General features: G+C 36.5%; 1 protein-coding gene across 1 annotated transcript; it reads right to left on the bottom strand.

Annotated features, from left to right (window-relative positions):
• Positions 1–1690: 1690 nt before the first annotated feature.
• LOC125816208 (uncharacterized) lies at positions 1691–22895 on the bottom strand. The gene is made up of 4 exons (XM_049495794.1): positions 21691–22895; positions 18641–18725; positions 2135–2176; positions 1691–2031 (listed from the first exon to the last, which is right to left on the bottom strand). The coding sequence occupies exons 1-4, from the start codon at positions 22798–22800 to the stop codon at positions 1964–1966; spliced, it is 1305 nt and encodes a 434-aa protein (XP_049351751.1). The 5' UTR covers positions 22801–22895; the 3' UTR covers positions 1691–1963.
• Between the last annotated feature and the right edge of the window lie 1303 nt (positions 22896–24198).

The raw sequence follows: 24198 nt of genomic DNA, 5'->3' as shown, positions 1-24198 counted from the left end.
CATGCTAATTACACTAGATTTTTCCTAGTGTTATTGAAACAACGCTATTATTTGCCATATTTGATTTGAAAATCTTCTCATTTTCTTGATGTTATAGAATTATAAGTTTGAAAAGAAAAAAAAGAATAAAAGAAGGGCTAGCCCGCCCCAACCCTCGGCCCTTCTAGGATCGGGTTGGGTTGAGCATTTTTAGGCCCTACCAAATGAAGGACCGGCCCTCCCCAGCCCTTCAAATTTCTTGGCCCGCGAGGCTTGGGCCAGGTGGGGCTGGGCTAGCCCTTTTTGACAACTCTTGTTGCAGGACCTCCCTCAAATGGTTGTTTTTTGCGTTTTCTTTGGGTAAAAAAATTTAAAGGGGGGACCGGTTAGGGGTGTGATCAATCGGTTCGATTTGGTTTTATGTATTATCAGTTCGGTTTATCAATTTTTGGTTTTTAAATACGCTAAACCAATAATAAACCAATAAGATATTTTTTATCGATTTTTGGTCATTAATGGTTTGGTTTTTGATTTACCCAATAAGAAAATGCTCATAAAATAAATATATGATTTCTCACTTCGCTAACAATTTGATACGATAGAATGAGACAAGCAAATCAACTCTAAATGTTTTGATATAGTGAAACAAGAAATATAATGAGAAATTGCATCAATAAGAGTAGATGTAGTACGAAGGCTACAATTATATGTTACAACCAGAATATAATATGGAATTTCTGATGTGAAGTAGAAGTAGTATGACGTGTGAAGTGTGCATACCATAGTGTAGAGTACTGATATAGTATCTAGTTATGTTAAATTATTAATATTTACTATTTATGAAGGGTATAGTAGTAACTTACAATCGTCTTGATGGGTTATCGATTTACCTAATAACCCAATACTAAAAACCAATACCAAATCGATAACCCAATTATTATTTTTATAAAACCATTAAAAACCCAATAACCCAATAGCAATAACATTTTTTTGATTCAGTTTTTTTAACCCCTAGGACCGGTGGAGTAGATGGATAGGATCCTTTTAGGAGATATATAGATAGCATACTAAATTAGTGCGCTATATACCTCCATTGACCTTAATGATCGTTAAAAGCAAGCATATGATGAGTTAATGGAGATTATATAGCATACTAATTTAGGTAACTTCATAACCTTTATTTTTGTCCTTTTTTTTCCACGTCATTTAGGTTTCTTAGAAATGAATTAGCTAGCATATCTTGGCTTGGTGCAAGAAAGGAAAAAGAATATTAGTTTTTAAAACAGATTCGTAGGTTTACTGGAGGTGTGAGCATCTCAACCCCCTCAATTGCTCAACAATACTCTCAATCCTAGAATTTAACTATTAATGAAATCTTTCTTGCAAACTTGCAACATAACATACTTGTGCTTTGGAATTGAAACATAAAATAACGTCTTGTCAAACATGTAAATAAATATGCCTCTTCTTCATGCGGTAATAGTATCTATGATTGTTGTGAAGCTTAAAAAGAAGAGAACAGAAAACAAGTCACTTCTCAACCGTAAGTTCACAGGATTAAGCTTCAGAATCACAGACAGCATCATAATTAGTTTTTACCGACAAATATGACATTATCATCTCCATACGATTAAATAGAGCATGACAAATGAAATTATGATACACAATACCTGATCGGAACTCGTAAGTCGACCTAGATGTTCAAGATTTGAGAGACAATACATTTTTATTTACAGGCATAAACTGCACAGATAGGAAATAAACTGATTAGAACACAAGTGCCCCTAAACCCCACCTTTTTTTACCCTCTTCCCCTAGCCTTCTCTCTCATTATATATATCACGTACTTGATACCAACACAGTCATCAAATGAAGCAAATCAAAAACTAAGTCACTGCCCTTAATAGCTAGTTAGTGTAGCAAGTGGTTGTCTACGAACAACAAAAAATTAATTGTACAAGGCATCAACTCCGGATCACCATGATCATGTCTCCTCAGCCTTGGGGATTTCAGCCAAAGCATCTTCAGCTCTTACTTTCTGGGGAATAAAATCTACAAAGATAGCATCATAGGCAAAGAATGAATCAGCGGAAAAGAGAAGAATACTTTTTATTAGAGACACATCATTGGTTATTGGAAAACCCGTAATTGATACCTGAAAGAAAGTCAAATCTGGGTCGTTTGGAAACAACTGAAGCTGAAACAACCAAAAACATGTCAAGTTACTAAATAAGGTGACTTCTCAGAAACAAATTGGTTATACTTATAAGTTACAACTACACCAATCAAGTTTACTAAAAAAGATGTTACAACATATTCATGGATTATATCTTAGCTGCTCCTTCTAGTTCTCTCCTTAAATTGACACGACAATCAGGATTCCAGAACATTACTTTATTTTTAGGAAACAGAATTCCAGAAAATTGATGGTTCAAAATTCAGCTGAATTGAAACACTATAATGACAGAGTCCAAGTAATATACACCGTCAATGTTTTAATATTTACACCATCAGATCAACTTTACCTGCTACGACAAGTAACATATAATTTGCCTATACATATCCTATGACCAGATAGTGTAAAATATTATTTACATTGACATTGACTGTGTACAATACTTAAAATCACAATAACAAACACTGTTCCACCAATCACAACCTGGGTTTAATTTGAACTCTTCGAACTAAATTGCAAATCAAATCAAAAAGTAATAGGAATAGCGAACAACAACAACAACATGCCCAGTGAGATCCCACAAGTGGGGCCACGCGAGGGTTGGGTGTCCGCAGACCTTAGTCCTACCTTGTGTGAGGTAGAGAGGCATAATAGAAACAGTGTAGGACTGCAAAATTGCAAATTCAGGATCATTATATCCACCAATCCTATTTCTGTCCATTTTATATTTTCTTCCTCCAAAATCTTCATTAAAATGTGTTGCACGGGTAGCAATTTGAGAAATGACATTTGAACTCAACATGAGCAATTATAAAATAAGCGGATTCCTTTTCTCTTATTTTACTTCTTTTTTTTTAGTTTTTTTTTTTATTAGGAATGGGTTAGCCCATGAATAGTGGTAGAGAACAAGAAAAAAGAGGCAGGCCTCAACTGGTATTGAAACCATGCACTTGAATTAACATAATAACAATAAGGTCTCGATCCAAAACTAGTTGGGACCAACTATATAATCTTATAGATATTTAGATCCATATGTATTGAGACAATATAGATACTGATGAAACCAAAGAACAATTAAAAACTAGTGTAAACTATTCGTCATTATTATCTTTATAAAATATTCTTCATAATTATGTGTTGGTTTTTTTAAAAGTTGGTGCAATAAAAAGGGTTGAAAATATTTGATTGAAAATGTGTCTCGATATTTTTAGAGATAATTATACTCTAGTGCAGCCCATAAAGTTACTTTACATAATTTATCCAAGGTTTTCAATCCTTACCTAAATTGGCCCAAAGGAGGAGCTTAAGGGCCCTAGAGGGCTGCCATGGGGCCACCGCCCTCTCCCAACCTCCGAAAAATCCAAACTTAGAGCCAAATGGTAGATCTTGATGAGAGGAATATATTTGAATAATAGTGTTTAAAATTGTATACTATTGTATATGGGTGCATAAATATCTCTTATAATTTCGAATAATATTATATATTGATGTATAATATTGTATATCAAGTTATAAAACATTTTTGTAAAAAAGAAATATGAATATTTTGAATATTGTTATATACCGGACACATATTATTGTATATCGAATTGTGTTTTGGGCTAAAGATTTGAAATGTAAGTTTTGGGCTATATTTTTGCGATGCAAGTTAAGGTGATTGTAAGCACGGGTTAAAAATGATTGAAAATAGTTCCTTGGAAGAACTCAGATCATGTAAGATCAATGAGGCACTGGTACCATTGATGGATTTTTAAAAAGATGGGACAACAAACCATCTTTTCCTCCATTGCAGAGTGACAGAGAAATTGTGGCAGGTCTTTTTGAATTTGAGGGGAATCAGCTGGTCCATGCTGGAATAGAGAAGGGAATACATCAGGTCACAAGGAGAGATAGAAGATTGTCCCTGCTTGCATCTTGTGGACAATTTGGAAGGAAAGGAACCAGAGATGCTTCGAAAACAAGAGCATCCCTTTCCAGAGTTTGAAGTTGAACTGTCTTATAGCCCTTTATTTTTGGTATAATCATGTCCTCCCCAAAGAGGTGGAGGCTATTACTCACTTTTTAGATAGTTTAGGAGGGGTATAAATGATAGATCTTTTGGTTTTGCTTATTGTATACTCCTGATGTAATTACTACTGAAATACACCATTGGTGTATTGCTATAAAATGTTTAACTTTCTCAACAAAAAAAAAGAGGGTTCAAAATATTAATTGAAATGTCTCTCAATATGTTTATTAAGCATAGGAAGACTTCAAATAGCCAACTTAAAACAAAACAACCAAAAATATCTAAACAAAACCTAGTAGCACTTTAAAATTCAAATTCGTCCTAAAGCTACGCAACTTATTATGCTAAAAATTACTACAGTAACTAAAGTAAAATTTCAACATTCAAGTCATAGTTGAGAACTCAAAGTTATAACATCTTCAATGCAATGATTCCGAACTAGTTGGGTACAGATAGATGATCTATATCTATACCTCTCCATGTGGTAAGACTGAAAGTAAATATTGTTTGAACATCAAACATAATCGAAGAATATCGTATTGAATATTCTTCACTGCTATGTCGTAATTAAGAATCCCAAATTAAGATATTTTCTTATTTTATGTTAACTCAAATTCGCATATGTAATAAACCCTTTTTTTTTTAAATGGTAGTGTTGTATTCCTTAGCATTAATGACATGTTGAATACCTCCAAAAAGAAACACAGTAGCAAAAGTTATTACAAAGAGCCCAAAAGATCAACTATTTGTTCTACTTCCTCTTTTATACCAACAAAGATGCAATACATTTCCATTTAACTTTTGGTATAGAATAAAATTTATCCTCGAAACATCTCTCATTCTTTTCTTTACAAACTGTCCAACATATGCATGCTGGGATTATTCTCCACTTCTCTAAGCTCTTGCTCCCCCCTCTTCTGATCCAGAAACCAACAGATCAGCAGTATGTTTTGGCATTAACCATTTGTTTTTTCACTGTTTGTGAGGCTCAAAAATAGGGTCCAGATCTGTGTTGTTACTTTACAATGTAAAAACAGATGACTATTGGTCTCCTATGCCTCATTGCATAAAAAATTCTGGATACTATTTGGAACCCTTTCCTTTTTATACTTCCCGTGTAAGACAAGTTCTTCTGACCACCAACAATTAAGAAAAACACTTGACCTCAAGCTCTTTATACCTACTTCCATGGTCTTATCCCACAGCCTGATCGTTCTCACTTTTTTTTTATAGCTTGCTCACTGAGAATCTCAGTGTGTTTCTATTTTAATTGTGATGGGACCTGGAGAGATCCCTTTCAAACCACCGACCTACTACAAAAGTTGTGCGACTCTACTTAATTCCCTGTCATTCAGATGTCTCCTTAATGAGATACCCATCCATTGAACCAACATTCAACTATTGTGACCTCCAGTTTGCTACAAAGTGAAAATAAATCAGGGAAGGAATTCATCAAGGCCTCCACAGTCCATTCCATGCTTCTTTCCAGAAAAGAATTTTGTCGTCATTACCCACCCTGTACGTGATATTACCTGATAGTTAAGGCCAGAGAGCCCTTATTGTCTTCCATACTAAAATTCCGCAGGGGTTTGTAACAACATTAGTACTCCATTAGTTACTTTGGTCATACATGCTTTGTATGACTTCCTACTATAGTGTTTGATCCTCCTCCACATAACTCCACAACCATTTCATCAGAAGACAGTCATTCTGTATTTTTAGATTCCTAACACCAAAGGCCACATGATGTCTTGGAAAGTTGAGCAATTTTCCAGTTAACTAAATGAAACCCCCTCCTCTCCTTGTTTCCAGATCATAAAAAAATCACTTCTCAGTTTATTTAGCCTCTTCAAAACTTTTGGTGGGATGGGAAGTAAGGACATAACATAAGTAGGTAAGAATCTAGCACTAAATAAATGTGTCTTCCCCCCAAGGGAAGATTTTGAGATTTCACCAGGCTAGCTTCTTCTCTGTTTTTTCTATCATCCCAAGTCCTTGTATTTGGTGCCCAAAGGCATGCCCAGATAAACAATTGGAGTTGTTGACCTACTGTGCACCCCAGGATGTTAGCCAGTCCCCGCATCTGAGCCACTTGATAGGTAGAAGGCTGCTTTTCCTCAAATTTACACATAAAACTGAGACTTGCTTCCAAAGTTAAACAACACCCTGATGAAGCTAATTTACTCTGTTTTGTCCTCACAAAAGATTACAATACACATTTTCATAAAGCAAATGACATGTTTCCAGTCCTGCCGTAATATTCAAATTGAATTCCTTCAACCACCTGTTTTGAATTGTCAGCCTCATCATATTGTTAAAACCTTCCATGGCTATCATGAACAAAAATGGTGAGAGAGGGTTACCCTGTCTGAGACCCCGCCTCAGATGGAAAAAGAAAAACTACAGGTTCTCCATTTACCAGAATTAAGAACTTGACAGTTTTAAAGCAAAAACAATCCATTTCAGCCACCTTTATCCAAACCCCAATTGTTTGAGTATACTTAGAAGAAAATCCCAGTTGACATGCTCAGAAGCCTTCAGCCACCTTTCTCAAAACCCCAATTGTTTGAGTATACTTGGAAGAAAATCCCAGTTGACATGATCATAAGCCTTCCTAAATCTAACTTGCACATGATGTCCAGTTCTTCTCCTCTCAATCTGAAATTCACATACTCAAGGGGAGCAGCATCCATGATCTCTTTTCTTTATGAAAGTTATCTGGTGTTTATTTACCAACTTATATATCCCACCGTAAGGCTTATGGGCCTAAAATCGCTCAGATCAAAGACTCCACTTTTCATGGGGATGAGAGCAACGTAGATGGCATTGAGGCACTTTTCAAAGACTTGATATTCATGAAAATGTTGCTTAGTGTTCATGATATCCTCCTTCAGAATATCCCAAGGGACTAGATAAAAACACATTGAAAACCCATCAGGCCCTTGTGCCTTGTCACTAGCACAAATTCTAATGCACCCAATAACTTCCTCAAACTGTCTTTGTAGCCACTTTTGTTCCTCAATGTTGATGCTTGTGAACCCATGTTATGTTGATACAGGTTTCTATCTCTTTGTATAAGTTCTAATAAAAAAAATGGATGGCCATCATTATGGTATATAGATCAGAGATAGTAACCCCCTCCTCTTCCAGTGTGTCTATAGAGTAGAATCTCCTATGAGCATTGCGAATTCTGGAAATATTTTGTGTTGTCCCCATTCTTCAACCATTGAACTCTAGATCTCTGACTCCAAGTTATTTCCTCATTCTTGGCAAGCTCCTCAAACTCCATAGCTAGATGAGCTTTTTGGAGTTTATCATCAGTGAGTGCTCTCTGTTCCATGATACTCTCCAGTCCAGAGAGTCTACACAAAATATCCTCTCTCCTTCGTCTCCAATTGTTCCAGTTGTCCTTCCCCCAATCTTTCAGTTTCCCTAAAGTAGCTTTCAATCACAGCAACAATAACGTCGCAATATGAGCACTTGGTGCTTGTTATACATATTCTATCATGTAGATAAATTCTTGTCAAGAGAAATGTTTTAGAGGCCAGGATAAAAGCAGGACTTCTGGTGACCCATTGTTCAAACATAAAATATTATTTCTTGAATTCCTAATCACCACATATTAATAAAATGATTGTGATCTGACCCAATTTTGGAAGCAAAAATTGTTTAATTGGAAGGAAAAGTTCCACCAAATGAGAAACAGAAAAAAAATGTCTATTCTGGAAGCACTCATGTGATAGTCACCCCTCCTCTGTGTGTATTGACTCTCCAAATAAAAGAGGGTCAAAGAATTCCATGTTATTAGTCTGAGAATTCAAACATAGCTCCTGAAATTCTTTGGCAGTTTGTTCTCTCGTCTGGATATCTGATGATGTTGAAATCCCCCCATAAATGACCCATGGCCCTTTACATACACTTTTTATAGCAGCTGGCTCCCATCATAGTTGCGTACTTTCAATTTTGCTACATTCAGCATAAATTGCTCTGAACCACCAAGTTAAGTCTTGGTCAATGCCTTCAAACTTGCAAGTGATCAATTTGGTCACCACTGTCCACCACTGCCCCCCCCCCCCCTCCAATTCCTTTATCCCACAACACAACTATCCCTCCACTCCATCTTATAGAGAATCTTCCCTGTCCATTTCTTACACCACATTTGCTAAAAAAAACTCACCAACCTTGACAGATTTGTATCAACTAGCACATATATGTCAGCCCCCTACTATAGCAGCAAATTTCTAACAAGACTCCTTTTATTCCACCTTGTCTAAACCCCTTACATTCCATGTTAAAATTTTGATCTTCGTGGATTCCCAGCAAGTGCAATCCTCCTTCTGTTCCATGGTTCCCCTTCTTTGAACTTCATGTCAAAAGTCAGGTTTCACACCTCTTTTGGAATTGTTGTTTTGCTTATAAGTCTTGTTCTCCCCTAGGTCTTTGTTTCAACCCTCTCTTCTGATCTATCTTAAAAGCTAATATGCTTTCTTCTCCTAACCTTCAAAGGAGGCACCAAACTGTTGGCTTAACTTGATGATATTAGAGGGAATGCATAAGGTAGCCCGTTCCACTAATTCTTCCTCGTTATTTGAGTCACTTATATGTAGTGGAACTTCCACTATATCCCTGATTACCACAAGTTGGTTATGATCATTCTTCTTTTCTTGCTTTTCTTTCCTAGAAATTTCTGTCAGTGAGATTTTTCTCTTTTCCATCCTATTCTAGAAGTAGGAACTCCCAAACACCTCCACTAATAACTATTTATGAATCCTCTGAAAATTAAATTACTAAAATGTCTATCAAAGTTAATAGACTTTTTTACCCTTCACTTAAACATTACCCTATGATATTATTGTACATAATAAATGCAAATATATATTCTAATAAAGGGGATTTTAGATATAATTAGTGTATACTTGTACATCTCGTAAAAATTCCGTTTGCATTCAATGCATTGAGTGGCTTCATTTAATTGTCATAAGTTGGTTAGTATAAATTTTTAAATTATTTCTTAAGTGTGACTATTATTAATTTAATGAGTTTATACATATATAATCTTGTTATAGGAGGCACCAAGTAGGAAGTGAAGCTTTGAAAAAATGAGTATGTAAGGGACTTACCGTCTATCTTGGACAACCATCAAAAGAGTGTTTTGTGAAAAATTAATATACTTTGGGAAAGTATATAAATCTGAAAAGTTCAACTACTTAATCAGCATCAGGGCATCATTATAGTTATATAATGACATGTTACAGTGGGTCTTGCCAAGGCGTGCATAGGTGGCAGCTTTACATTGGTTCAAAGTTTAGATTGCAAAGTTAATGACAAGGTCTTGCCAATAAATTTATGTACAAATATGGCTTATGCAGGTTAAAGCAAGGGGTTTATATGGGATTAGATTACATCTCTTTAGACATGAACTTTGAGGGAAAGAGCACAAGTTAGTTTAAGGGTCTTGTTTATGACCTTATAAGGTGGGCTCTGGACTTCTCTTGGATCAACTTTGAAGATATAAAGTATAAACACAGCGATATCACAGCGCCTCTGGTACACAGTAGCAGCAAGCTTCCAATAGAAATTTAGAGGGTTTGTTTAAGCAGCTACTGCAAAAATATAGAAGTGAAAAATCACCGTTAACCCCTTTTTGAGATAAACCACGAGTTCTCTTCGTGATTTCAACTACCTTTTTGATGTGGGTATAAATATTTAAGGGTTTATGATAAATTATTCAGTGCTGAAGAAGAGACTATGCTATAGGTTGGATTTAATCTGAAGAATTTGAACTTAGAAATTCAGTTTCAAAAAACATTTGAACTTGGAAATTAAGAGATTGAACCCTAAGTCCTAGATTGGGGAGGAAATTGAAAAGTTGAAGGATTAAACCACCAAGTGGATTCCAACTGAGAAATTAACTATAAATTTGGACTCTACGGCTTATGGATAATGTGTCAACCAATTTCTGATCTCAGATAGTTGACCGATGGCAAGTTTGAGTTGACACAAGATATGATTTTAACCCCGAGGTGTCCTAAATTAGTTTTTCTACACTAATTTGAAATCGTTATTTATGTTTTTGCTTAGATTGAGTTGCTATGAGGCCTGAGGGCACAAATTTGGATATTGTGAGCTTACTTGTAGCGTGAATCTAGGTAAGAGAAGATCTTAACTTCTGAGTACCGTTCTTCACTTCTTCTAAGCTTGGTCTTTGCCTACATATATGTTTTCGACTATCTGGCACCTGTGTGGAGTGAGTGTGTGCTCGGCAGACTTATTAATATTGTGATTCCTTTACACTTTTGAGATTTGGTGATATCTTCAAGATACGTTGTGATTTGAATATTACTCATATTGTATGGTTGTGTGGCTATTTAGCCTTAGGATTGATGTATTTACTTGATTTTACATGTCCTTGGGTGTATATAAAGATAGTTAAGCTAGAGTCACCCTCCACATCTCGAAGAGACTCCGCGTAAGGCGTTGGGCCAAAGCCACCATTCACAGCCGAAATGGTAAGACTGCCAGAGTTACCCTTCGCGGTTCTGAAAATTTGTTGTTGTGTATGGTAAGACAGTTGGACCAGAGTTACAGATCTGAGGTTTTGTTGTTGTGTAGTAAGACGGTTGGGCCAGAGTTTCCCTCCGCAATTCCGAGGTTTTGTAGTTGTGTATGGTAAGATAGTTGAGCTAGAGACCCTCCGCAACTCTAAGGTTTTATTGGCGTGTATTGTTGTGCTACGTTAGCTTGCATCTCATCATCATCTTTCTTGACATGACTAATATCTCTCTTCTACACTTCGTATACTATTTTCCTTAGCATATTGTGTATATATATATATATACACATTCATATATATATGTATATACATATATATATATGAACACATTCATATATATATATATATACATATATATATATGAACACATTCATATATATATGTATGTATGTAAATATGTATATATGTGTGTGTGCGTGTATATATATATATATATATAATATATGTGTGTGTGTGTATATTGCTTACTTGCTCCAGGTACGAGATGGACCGGAGCTAGACTTTACTTAGTCTTTGTGACTAACCCTATCCGCTACATATGCAAGTGTGTTAGCTAACGCTTCGGTTGATGAGTGAATCACCTGACACCAAGTCTTTTACAAGCTTTGAGGTGAGCCATGCTCTAGATCCACAGAAGTCACATATCTATCTATCTTTCTATTTCCTTATTTTTAGTGGGGTTTGCATACTCAATATGAGATACTTGAACTGATTCTTATAGATTCTCCGGACTTTAGGTTATATTGGCTCTAGTTGGGTTTGTTGAGATATTTCTTTTCATTATTTCAATTGAATTCGTAATCTATGATTTGATTTTTTAGACTTCATCATTCTTTTCGGGTTATGTTAGCTATTTTTTTATTGTTCGGTTCTCCTGGCAAATAATGGGATTGTTGGTTGACAATCAAAGTTGGGGGGTAGTTAGGGTCGTGACAATACTCAACACATCTAATCAGATTATTGGAATAGTCAATTTAATTTTTAGATATGCATCAAGTCATGCAGTAAAAATGGATTAAAGAAAAATCAGTGAATGAGATCTCTCTTAACCGTTAGAAAACGTGAAGAAATAGGATTTTAAAGGACACTTCCTCTTTAAGCTCCATCCTATAAGTCTTTTCCACTACTCATACAAATATATAAAAGCCAATGTACAAGTACGATATATTTGTTATCCTCTAAAACTTATGATATCATTTTGTGTTCCCAATCAAATTCATGAAATCTTAATTTGGTAAGGATTTCATCTCCCAACTTTAAGAACAAGCTGATGAAATGTTGTTCAACAATTCTCTGTTATGCTTGAGTGCTACTAGTCTACTAGAACAAAAATGCTCCCAGGCACTTTTCCCTAGGTGGATTCTAGAGATCCCTTTTGGGTGTCTAGAGCCCCTTTTCCGGTGGTTCTCTGCCATCGGAATCTCTTCCCTTTCTTGCCTTTTTTTGAGGTAGCATTTAGAACATGGAGAACAGGTTGTATTTCAGACAGGGGGGGGGGGGGGGATCTTATGATCTTACAGAGTCAATATCTGTTTCAGAGAGATGGTTTGAGTTGATGGAGAGTACCAGGCGTATGCTATTGAGTAGGGGAGCTTTACTTTGGTTATGCAAAAGATTAAGGGAAGCTTCTGAAAGCAGGGGGGAAAACTTCAAAACATGGAGATGCAGAGACATTTCAACATATATTTATTGCTCCCTGAAGTTCAACAAGTATGGGTGATTTATTTCTGTTATTACAGTGAATGGGCAGAGTAGATCAGTAATTATTATTCCAGAAAATACATTTAATGAGGGATGGGGGAGTCTGGTAACAAGAGTGGAAAACTTCATTGAGAGAAAAGTAGAGAAGAAAGGGGAATTTATTACAAAAAGTGAATTAAATCTCAATACAATCGCTGGGAAGGGGGATTACAAGGGAGCTCTGCACAATAGTAAATGGAGCAAGAGAGAAATGAATGTAGCCAGTGAGAATTCAATGCTGACGGTGTCTTCAGATGTAGATGACAGCAACCTGTTACGAAGATGTCTCGTTGGCAGGTTTTGTGGAGAAGGAGATATGCCAATTCGAAATGAAGTGCGCAAATGGGCCCAACAAATGTGGAAAGGAGCTCATAATGTTCAGGTGTACGACATGAGTGGCTTCCTCTTCCTCTTCGAATTTCAGACCAGAAGAATGGCTGAACATGTTATCATGGGTGAATGGAAGAGACAAGGTCTGACTTTGAAGCTGGAATGGTGGTCTCCAACAGTAGGAGCCTTCCCAGATGAAAAAAGGTTTGATTGGTTTTGGATTAGGGTTTTAGGGCTACCATTGCAGCTCTGGAACAATAAGGTGATGGAAAAGATAGGTGATGAATGTTGGGGGTGGCTAGAAACTGAAGAGGAGACAGAAACAAAAAATCATCTGAGATGGGCAAGAATCAGAGTTAGAGGACCAAGGGAGAAGATCCCCACGAAGATTGAGATCGTCGATAATGGTTTGATATACTCACTGCCGGTATGGGTTGAGTCACCGGCGACATATAGATTGATGGAGGTGGAGAAGAGAGCAGATCGAGGTGATAGTGACATACTGCTTGATGGTACACAAGACAGACCTATGCTGCTAGAAGACAGAAATAGAGTGTTAGAAAGAGGAAAAGGTCCAGCAACAAAGAAAACAACGGATATCGAGGTTTACAAGGAATGGGTACAAGAAAAGGACAACAGTCACATGGCTAGTGGAAGTGGGACCCCTGAGCACACTTTAAATCTGAATAAAACACAAGCCCATCTCACACAACTTTTGGGCCTTTCTAGCAAGCCCAAAACTGCTATGTTCACTGAGCCTTTTTCTGATTTCATCAACTCAAATTGGGGAGAAGCAAAACATCCTTTTAAGCACTATATAATGGATTGGGAACTGGGAAAACACATGCAAATGGAAGAAGGAGAACCAAAAACCAGAAATCAGAGAATCGAGGAGGCACAGGCAGAGGACATGACTCAAGAAGAAGATAGCATAGCTTTTGAAGGGGAGACAAATAATTACTGTATGAGCGGGGCAGATTCTTCCTTTCTAGAAAGTTTTGAGAATCAGCTGGTCACTTACAATGAACCAGAACCATTGAGCATCGAAGAAAATCTCACAGAAGAGATGATAGAGATAAGGGCTACAATCTGGGTACACCTTAATGTGATCAAATTAGGGCAAGCCTTTGGAGCAGCTATCAAGGGATGTGAAAAAGAGGCTTATGCTTTGTGCATGAAGCTGGATCAAAAGAGATATTTGGAGAGACACGCAGGAAAGGGTAAATCCTCAAATAGCAACAATAACACAGTTCCAAAAGAGCTCAAGAATTTAATGTTCGATATGAAATTCAAGGATGGCGAACCTAGAATAAGTGGGAGGAGACTAACCATTATGCATAGATGAGGATAAAGATCGTGTCTTGGAATGTGAGGGGACTTAATGACGAAAGAAAGAGGGGGTGATAAGGAATCTGATTAATCAATGGAGTGCAGATGTGTATATTTTGGTAGAAACAAAGTTGGGGGGAAATATAGATAGACTCATACATAGTATCTGGGACAATAGATGGGTGGGAGAGATACATTTAGAGGCTGATGGTAGCCAGGGGAAATAATTATTTTATGGGACAGGAGAGTTTGGAAAGGGGAAATGGTAGAACATGGCAACCAAAGCATAACTTGTAAAATGTCTGGGGAAAATTCTTATCTTTTTTGGTTTGTAACAGCAGTGTATGCTGATTGTAAAAGAGTGGAAAGAAGAGACTTATGGGGGGAGCTATATTCAGCGGGGGGAAGGTGTGCAGGACCTTGGGTGGTGGGAGGTGATTTTAATGTAATCAGATACCCCAATGAAAGAACAAACTGTTTCAGAACAAATGGAGTAATGTCTGAGTTCTCTAAATGCATTGAAGAGATGGAGCTTGTGGATCCTCCTTTATTTGGAGGATCTTATACTTGGAGAAGGGGGGAGAATCATAGAAGTGCCTCAAGAATCGATAGATTCTTATACTCTTCATCATGGGAAGAGCAGTTTACTCTCATCAAACATGCAGTATTACCAAAGATAGGATCTGACCACAACCCAATCATGCTATCTTGTGGAGAGCTGAACTTCAAGAAAAAATACTTCAAATTTGAAAGTTGGTGGCTGAGGGTAGAAGGGTTCAAAGAAAAGGTACAACAGTGGTGGGGAGCTTTTGTTGTTAAGGGGAGGCCTGACTATAATTTAGCTGAGAAACTGAAGATGCTAAAAGAAAAGTTAAAAGAGTGGAGTAGAAACAACAGGGGCAACTAGAAACAAAGAAAGGGTGACATTTTAAACCAGCTTGCAGCTTTGGAAGCAATCCAGGAACAAAGAGCTCTCACAGATGATGAGGCAATGCAAAAATCAAATTTGGCTTTAGAGTTTGAAGAAGTTGCAAGAAATGAGGAGATAGCTTGGAGACAAAGATCAAGAATACAATGGTTGAAACAGGGCGACAAAATACAAAATACTTCCATAGGATAGCTACAACTCACAAAAGGGTAAACTCCATTGATAACTTGAAGGTGGATGGTATGGAGGTGACAGATGCAGAGGAGATCAAAGAAGCTATTCAAAATTACTACAAGAACCTGTATAAGGAGACAGAAGAGTGGAGGCCAGAGTTAGTGTTACATGAAGCTACAAGGATATCTGCAGAAGAACAGGAGGAGCTACAAAGACAATTTGAAGAGGATGAAATCTTAGAAGGCATTAAATTGTGTGCTATGGAGAAGGCACCAGGGCCGGATGGATTCCCTATGCCCTTTTATTTGGCTTTCTGGGAACTTATAAAGGAGGACATCCTGAAGACTCTCCAATATTTTTTTGAATATCAGAAGTTTGAGAAAAGCCTCAATGCATCATTCATAGCCTTGATCCCAAAGAAGGTTGGAGCTTCAGAATTGAAAGATTTCAGACCTATAAGTCTCATAAGTCTCATAGGTGGAATATATAAGATTGTGGCAAAGATACTGGTTGAAAGACTCAAGAAGGTGGTTAACAATTTAGTTAACAAGCATCAGATGGCATTTATAAAAGGAAGACAGATCATGGATGCAGCCCTAATTGCTAGTGAGTGTGTGGACTCAAGACTTAAAGGGGCAGAAGCAGGTGTCATGTGTAAGCTAGACATAGAAAAAGCCTATGATCATGTCAACTGGAGATTCTTGTTGAATACTCTCAGTCAAATGGGCTTTGGTGAGAAATGGTTGAAATGGATTGACTTTTGCATTAAAACTGTCAAGTTCTCTGTTTTGGTGAATGGCGAACTTGTAGGTTTTTTTGGTTCTGAAGGGGGTCTTAGACAAGGTGACCCCTCTGTCTCCTTTCCTGTTTATACTAGCAATGGAGGGATTTGATAGCATGATGAGGATAGCATTACAAAATAGATGGATTAAAGGGTTTGAGATAGGAAATAGCAGAGGGAAAATAATGGAGGTATGTCACCTACAGTATGCAGATGACACAGTGATATTTTGTGAGCCAAAGGTTGAACAAATAGGTTACATCAGAATGATTTTGACTATTTTTGAAGTTTCTTCTGGCTTGAAAGTTAACTGGGGAAAAACCAGTTTGTTCCCGATAAAAGAGGTGCCAAATATCCAAAATCTTGCAATTATTTTAGGGTGCAAAGTTGAAAATATGCCAACTACATACCTTGGTATGCCTCTGGGCAGTGAACACAAGGCAGGGGAAATTTGGGATGGAATATTAGAGAAAACTGAAAAAAGATTGGCTAGGTGGAAGGCACGGTACATATCACTAGATGGGAGGCTCATCCTTATCAACTCTGTTCTTGATGCACTTCCTACGTATGTAATGTCTCTATTTCCCATACCTCCCAAAGTTATGAAAAAGCTGGACAGACTTAGGAGGGATTTCCTGTGGCATGGCTGCAAAGAGGGCAAAGGATATAAACTAGTCAATTAGCAGACAACAATGCACAGTAGAGAACAAAGTGGCTTGGGCATCAGAAATCTGAGAGCACAGAACAATAGTTTATTGATGAAATGGCTCTGGAGATACAATGGGGAGGATCATGCATTATGGAGGGAGGTAATTAGACACAAGTTTGGTGAACTCAACCCATGGTGTGCCAATGTGAGCATTGACACTTACGGAGTTGAAGTTTGGAAGACCATTAGAGCTCTATGGCCCAAACTGGAAGGGAACTTGCAGAAGAGAGCTGGAGATGGGAAAAGAATAACATTCTGGAAGGATGCTTGGAAGGAGCAAAGTCCATTAATGGAGATTTTTCCAGACCTGTTTATTCTAAGCAACAACCCAGATGGCACCATTTATGATATGTGGAGTGCACAGGGATGGAACTTATTCTTCAGGAGATTGCTAAATGACTGGGAGATCGATAGAGTAGCCGATTTGCTAAATAGGATTGACGATTTCAATGGCACTACTGCTGAACCAGATACATTAAGATGGAAACACAATATTGATGGGCAATTCTCTGTTAAAAGCATTTATATAATGGAAGAAAGGGTACAGTGTAGAGGGCAACCAAAAATATGGAAAAACTTATGGAATAGTCCATCCCCAACCAAGGTAAAATGCTTTACTTGGTTGGTGGTTAAAAGAGCATGCCTGACACAAGAAGTTTTGAAGAAGAAAGGGGCCATCATAGTTTCCAGGTGCTTCTTATGCAATGAGACAAATGAAACAAACAGTCATCTATTTTTGCACTGCACTTTTACAGCACAACTTTGGTCTCTATTTCTCAACATAACAAAGACAAGTTGGACTATGTCGGAGCATACTGCAGTTTTGCTTAGTTGCTGGATGAAACGAGGAGGCAGCAAAAGTCAAAAGAAGTGGTGGAGGATCATCCCACAATGCATCTGGTGGACAGTTTGGAGAGAGAGAAATGGGAGGTGTTATGAAGATAGATCCAATTCCATCCAGAAAGTTAAATGGAATTGTATAATATCTTTCTACTTTTGGTGTAAAGAAGTAGGTTTAGAGAATATAGATCAATTTGTAGATTTATTAAGATCCCTGTAAGTATCTTGTTTTCTAGTTGCTGTTTTTTTTATCTAACACTTTTTTATGGTGTCCAACATGTCCTTAATGTTGAGGAATACACATTTACCAGTTTCAAAAAAAAAAAAATGTTGTTCAACCTTAATTTTTTTTGTTATTAATCCTAAAGTATCAACAACGATCATGCTTGTATATTTTGTTGGTTGCAGATATCTGATATCGTTTTCACACAGTAGGTTCTCTTTTCATTTATTTTTTCATATTTTTCTAAGGACATTCTTTGTTTCAAAAAAGATGTTTGTGAGTATACTCATGGTATGATCTTGGAGTTTGAATCCAACACGTACACGTAAGTCTTCTTTTTCTAACCTTGATTTTAACATTATTCTCTTTTTAAAAAATTGGTAACTTCCATTACATTATTCTCTCTATCTAGTGCCAACATGATCTAGCAACACTATCTTCACCATATTAAGATTTTCCCTGAAACTCTTAGCCAAACACGATTAAACTTGGTTGACATGCCAATGTGTATTTAGTATGCACACAATTAGTTTTTTTTCTCCACTTCTTCATTAAGATTTACCACCCACAAAAGATGAATGATAGTGTGGGGCATGATTTTTTTTCTTTATTTAGTTAAATCAGATCAACATTTTTCATTTTCAAAAACTTGTAGAAAAAAATCAATTTTTATTTCATAATTCAAACATATTTGTTGAATATTATTTATGTAATTCTTTTAAAGGTTTGTTCCCACAGAAATGGCATACACGCATGTTGCATGTGCTCAGACACTACTCATGATTAAAATGTAACATCAAAAGGTCTAGCTATTACACTAGGAAGTCACGTTGATCTAGCTTTACAAGTGATGGATTGAGAGATACTCACACAGATGGTTGTATCCAACATAACTTTTGCGATCCAGAAAAGAACAAGCATAAGCCTCCCTGCAAAATACTTCAAGAAATTTCTCCTGCATGGAAGCAACCAAAATTATGTAAGACATTGTAAGCATGTGTAGCAAGTTAACATGCAGACGAAAGATAATACTGCTGCTACTACTCCAGTTACAAAATTAGTAACTTCCACAAGCTTTGAAATAGTCTATCGGAAAGCGTAGGTAGGGGTCAGGTTTGCGTGCACCCCAACCTTCCTGGACCCCACTTGTGGGATCACACTGATATGTTGTTGTTATTGTTGTTGTTGTTGTTGTTGCACCAAATTAATCAACTCAAAAGCAAATCCTTTATCCTTTTCTTTTCTTATTTGCCTTCATTCTCCTTATAACACAACCCAGAAGACCACCTAAGACAAATAGGCAGAAAGCACAAATCCAAATAGGCAGCTTACTTCACCTAAAACCCTGGGCTTAGGCTTGATCTTAATCTAAAGTCCATTTCAAACTGATCCCCACCAAAGTGAAATGCTTCACTTGGTTAGTCATCAAAAGAGCCTGCTTAACTCAAGAAGTGTTACAGAAGAACGGAATGCAACTAGTCCCTAGTTGTTTCCTATGCAATTTGACTGGGGAAACAAACAAACACCTATTTTTACATTGCAAATTCACTACACAGCTCTGGGAGCTGTTTCTCAACATCACAGGCTGCAGCTGGACTATGCCAGAACACACCTCTGATATTTTTAAATGTTGGATCAGAAGGGGGGTAGCAAGACTCAAAAGAAGTGGTGGAAGCTAATACCATCATGCATATGGTGGTCAGTGTGGAAGGAAAGAAATGGGAGATGTTTTGAAGATAGATCTAATTCCTTTCACAAAGTAAAATGGAATTGTTTGGTATCTTTACTTTTTTGGTGTAAACAGCTCTGTATAGAAGATGTAGATCAAATTATAGAATTAATAGGGAGCTTGTAAATTTGGTTAGGGCTGTAAATTTTTTAAGGTGGCCAGCATGTCCTTAATGCTAAAGAATACAACTTTACCAATGTTCAAAAAAAAAAAAAGATGCTGGAAGGGGCAAAGAAGAACCAATAACATAAAAACAAAAGAAAATTTACAGTGAAACAACCAAGGCTACAGAAAATATGATAGGAAAAAGGAAGGAACAATGAAACTGTTTCGAAGCAAGCAATTCACCAGAAACGGGTCTTACACTTTTGAGCGGAATTCTTCTCTTGATCATATAATGGACAACAAAATGCTACTACAATTTCAAAGTAAAGAATCTACGCCTCAATACTCAGCAAAAGCATTTCAAATAGTCTCTGCTTATAAAATAAAATGTTGTACAGAAAATGATATAAACCTGGACTGCAATAATTAACTAATTTGGTGCAACTATATTACCAGAGAAAAGAAAAGCAACATGGACACAACATAAAAAATCAGAAAGCATCATAGATGTTTTTCTAGTCCAATAAATGACACTAGATTTACAATTGCCAAATATATGAAGCATCTACCCAATTCAATGGACTTTGAAACAAGGATTTCCATGTTCCACAAGTCTTACTCCTCAATGCATGAGAGACATGAATATTTCACCAACACAATTAGATGCTAGAGGAAGTAAGGCATGGATTGGTTTAGGCCAGCTAAGAATATGGTATTTCTAAGGATCGTCTTTAGCTTAAGGATGTGAATAATATTCACAGCTACGTTCCATATTACTTGTTGTGGCTTCAATAAGTTCCTAGTTATACTTATGATATTATTCCTGTAAAAAAGAGAGTTTCATTACTTTCTCAAAGAAAAAAAAAAGGAGTTCCATTTGTGATATTAGGCCAAATCATGTATGCCTTTAGCAGCCTAGTCCAAATCTCACACTGGTAAGTGGCTTCTGCAATCTCCAATAATTCAATCAACAGTTATGCCTCAACCTCAAATCAACTGAGGTCGGATTCATGAATCCCAAAAAAAAAAAAAAAATTGTTCTATACTTCTATTCAATTTCACTTGATTCCAGTGCGTCTAAAGGGCAATAAGGAGTTCTCTAGAACTAGTGGTTCTCTAAACCACACACTTATCAGTAATACGGGCACAAGTCTCTAACACGACAAAAGGACTCCCTATCAAAATCAGACTGATTATAAGTGTAAGACAACTAAGCCTTAATCCCAACTAATTGGTATCACCTATATGAATTGCTTTCATTGTGTCTTTTCTTAGCCAAGTCAATATTTAAGCCGAGATATCGTAGGTCTACTAAGAGTCTATTACCTTCTTCAGTCATCGCATTATCACACCTCTGAGTCGGTGCATATACAGGCTTATGTAATAGTAAGACATGGTTCTTTGTGGTTAACATAAGACACGATAAAACTACCTAGGTGAAATTCTCTCATTTTATCGTCTATTTGTGTTATTTACATCCTCTGTTGGATATTATCACCTCTAATTTTTTGTATTCTACATAACATTCATCTTAATATCCACATTTCTACACCATTCATCTAGCAAATATGTTAGTATTTAACGACCCGAGATTCAATGTGTTACAACACTTCTTATCTGCTCATCACATAGCACACTCGGACTACTTTTCATTTCATCGACGTTCTTTTGATTTATTTTCGTTAGATCTCCATCTATTATGTCATTATCACGTAACATTTAACTTATATATCTAAATGTCAGCATTTACACTAAATGATCTTGTCAAAACTTACTTCACCTTTCTTTACTTGAGCTATTGTGTATATCATAAATGCCTCCAGCAGCATTCTCATAGTCCACATAACACTAAAAGAAGTTTAACAATCTCCAAAATCAGTGAGCAATGGAGGTTTTAGACTGCATTTGTATTAATTGGTCACTTCTTGAATAGAAGTCCTAGAAGTCAAAGAACGAATTTTGAAAGGATTAATATGAGAAATGCCTTATCAGGAACTCTTTTATAACATCAATGTACATAAGACAATGAAAATTATATGTACAGCATCAACTATTGAACAATTGAATAAGGATTGTAGAGCCATACCGTAGCTTTGTTAACAAGGAAGGTTGCTTCGTGTAACATCCTAATATCAGCATTTTCATTTTTTATTATCCGATGGACTCGGTTATGGGGAAATTGGTAAAGCGCACTCTCACTCTTCTCATCTTCCTCCTCTTCATCATCCTCCCTTTTCTTCTTTGCCTTCAATTTCTTCTCCTCATTCTTTTTGGTGGTACCATTGCTAATTGCTTCATCTTTTACCTTGCCATTATTTGTTTTACCCTCCTTTTCCTTCTCCCTTTTCATCTTCTCCTTTGTAGCTGGACTTGCAACTCCATTGCTATATGATTTTTTCACTAGCTTTTCTTCAGCCTCTTCATCTCCTTCCTTTCTATTTTGTGTCTTCTTCATATTTTTCTCTTCTTTTTTCAACCGACTCGAATCACCATTGATCTTGGCCTTTTTTGCTGATTGTCCTTCTCTTTCTCCTTCGTCTGTCCTTTTCTTCTTCTTGTTCTCTTCCTTCTTAATTACACCTCCATGACTAGAACCTCCATTGCTCTTTCCCTTTTTTGCTAGTTTTGTTTCTCCTTCTACTTCCCTCCTCTCATCCTTCTTGTTCCTCTTTTCATTTTTGCCTCCACGACTAGAATCTCCATTGTTCTTTGCCGTTTTACCTTCATTCACTTTATCTTCCTTCTTTGCCTTTTCATTCTTCTCCTTCGTATTTTTCTCCCTATAATCCTTTTTGCTTTTAGCCATTTTTGCACCGACATTTTGCTCCTTTTCTTCAACCTCCTCTTCTTTTTCTATCATCTTCTTCTTTCTCGTATATATTTTCAAGTTTTCACTCTCGCTCTGCCCACTACCATCCACTATTTTCTTCCCCTTTCTTCTATAAACCTTCTTCTGTACTTCCAAATCCTCCTTCCTGCCCCGATTACCGACTTTGCTACCCTCGACTTTTTCTTCCTCCTCTTCTTCTTCTTTGTCCGTATCGCTTACATACTCCTTGTGAACATTCTGTACGTCGTCGCTTTCTTCCTCGGTTTCATCGGCGTCTTGTGATTCGGCACTGGAAGATGGAATGACGAAATCCTCCGGCTCATCTCCGTCGTGGTTGTCGGAATTTCCGTTACTCTTCTTCGGCATTACTGCAATCTAGTAAGTCAAATGGCTGCCACCGGTTGCAGCGGATGTCCGCGGCGGAGAAGGGCACTTAGTTGCTGATTCAATTTTCGCAGGCGTTATAATAATAAGGGCTTTTTGCCCAAGTGAAGAAACTCACACGTGGCTTTCGGACTCGCAGTGGGCTTTGCTTCCTCTGTTGAAACATGTGAAAAAATACGCCTGTTGGCCTTGTTAATAATTATTCTTCGTGTCCAACAATATTTATTCACTATAAATTTTACATATTCTTAAAAAAATATAAATAAAAAAAGATAATTTTACTATATCATAATTAATTATAAGAATAAAAAGAAATTAAGTGTAAAATTATATATTGATTTCATAAAGCGAGCAAGTATTGTTGAACATCCCAAAATAGTATATTGGACAATTATTGTTAGACTAAGGAAGTAATGATATTTGACATACTCCTTCTGTCTCATATTAATTGATTATCTTACTAAAAATAACTGTCGCATATTAATCGTCCACCTTACTAAATCAAGAAAACACTAATTAAAATTTTCATGCATTAACCTTACAATTAATTCTTTTTTAAAGTGTTCACATTGTTTGTAAAATTCTCAAGAAGTTTTTTAAAGGATGAATTAGTAAAATTATCTTCTTATTTATGATTTCTTAATATGCATGTAAAAGAACAAAATGATCGATTAATACATAAACGTTCTCTTTAACTTGGCATTAGTTGTCATATGTACCCTTCAATTTTGAATGTATATGAGTAAATATTTAAATTTGTATAAAATTGAATAGTAGACATTATATAGTAGGACGTCTTGTAGGACTGCAAATTGTCAGGTAGGATGCCACATATGATAGGTGTCTATTTGTCCAATAGTATACAAGTTTTAGCATTTACTTATGTACACTCTAATTTAAATGGTATAAACGTCAATTAAAACTAAGTTAAAGGATATATATATATATATATATAATTGGTAGCTATAATTTAGATTAAATGGAAAAGAGTAGGAAAAAAATATTCTTAAAACTCTGAAATTGAATAAAAACATATATTAGCATGGATAAATGGTATGTACCAGTTCTCAGAATCAGAAACAGGAAGATCAACATCAATCAAGAATAACATGTACACCGAATTAAAACTTATATAACAAAGATGACTGAATATGACCACTGCATATAACAAAGATGGTATAACCATCGTTATGGTGTAAAACTTATATTTAAGTTTAGGGGGTACTTTCTTATCACACAAGACTGTAGAGGCATACCTCCATTTCATTAATGTCACTCCAATGCGGTGTATGACATCATCGTCGATATTTCTACTATCCTAAATTACGGACCCAAGATACTTAAAACTCTCTCTTTAAAATATTATGTACAAACCTTAAT

This window comes from Solanum verrucosum, unplaced genomic scaffold (genome assembly GCF_900185275.1).
Source record: "Solanum verrucosum unplaced genomic scaffold, falcon-dt-bn FXZP01000006.1, whole genome shotgun sequence".
NCBI lineage: Eukaryota > Viridiplantae > Streptophyta > Magnoliopsida > Solanales > Solanaceae > Solanum > Solanum verrucosum.
Note: the sequence above shows the minus strand (reverse complement) of the source record. Positions and strands in the feature narration are given on the sequence as shown.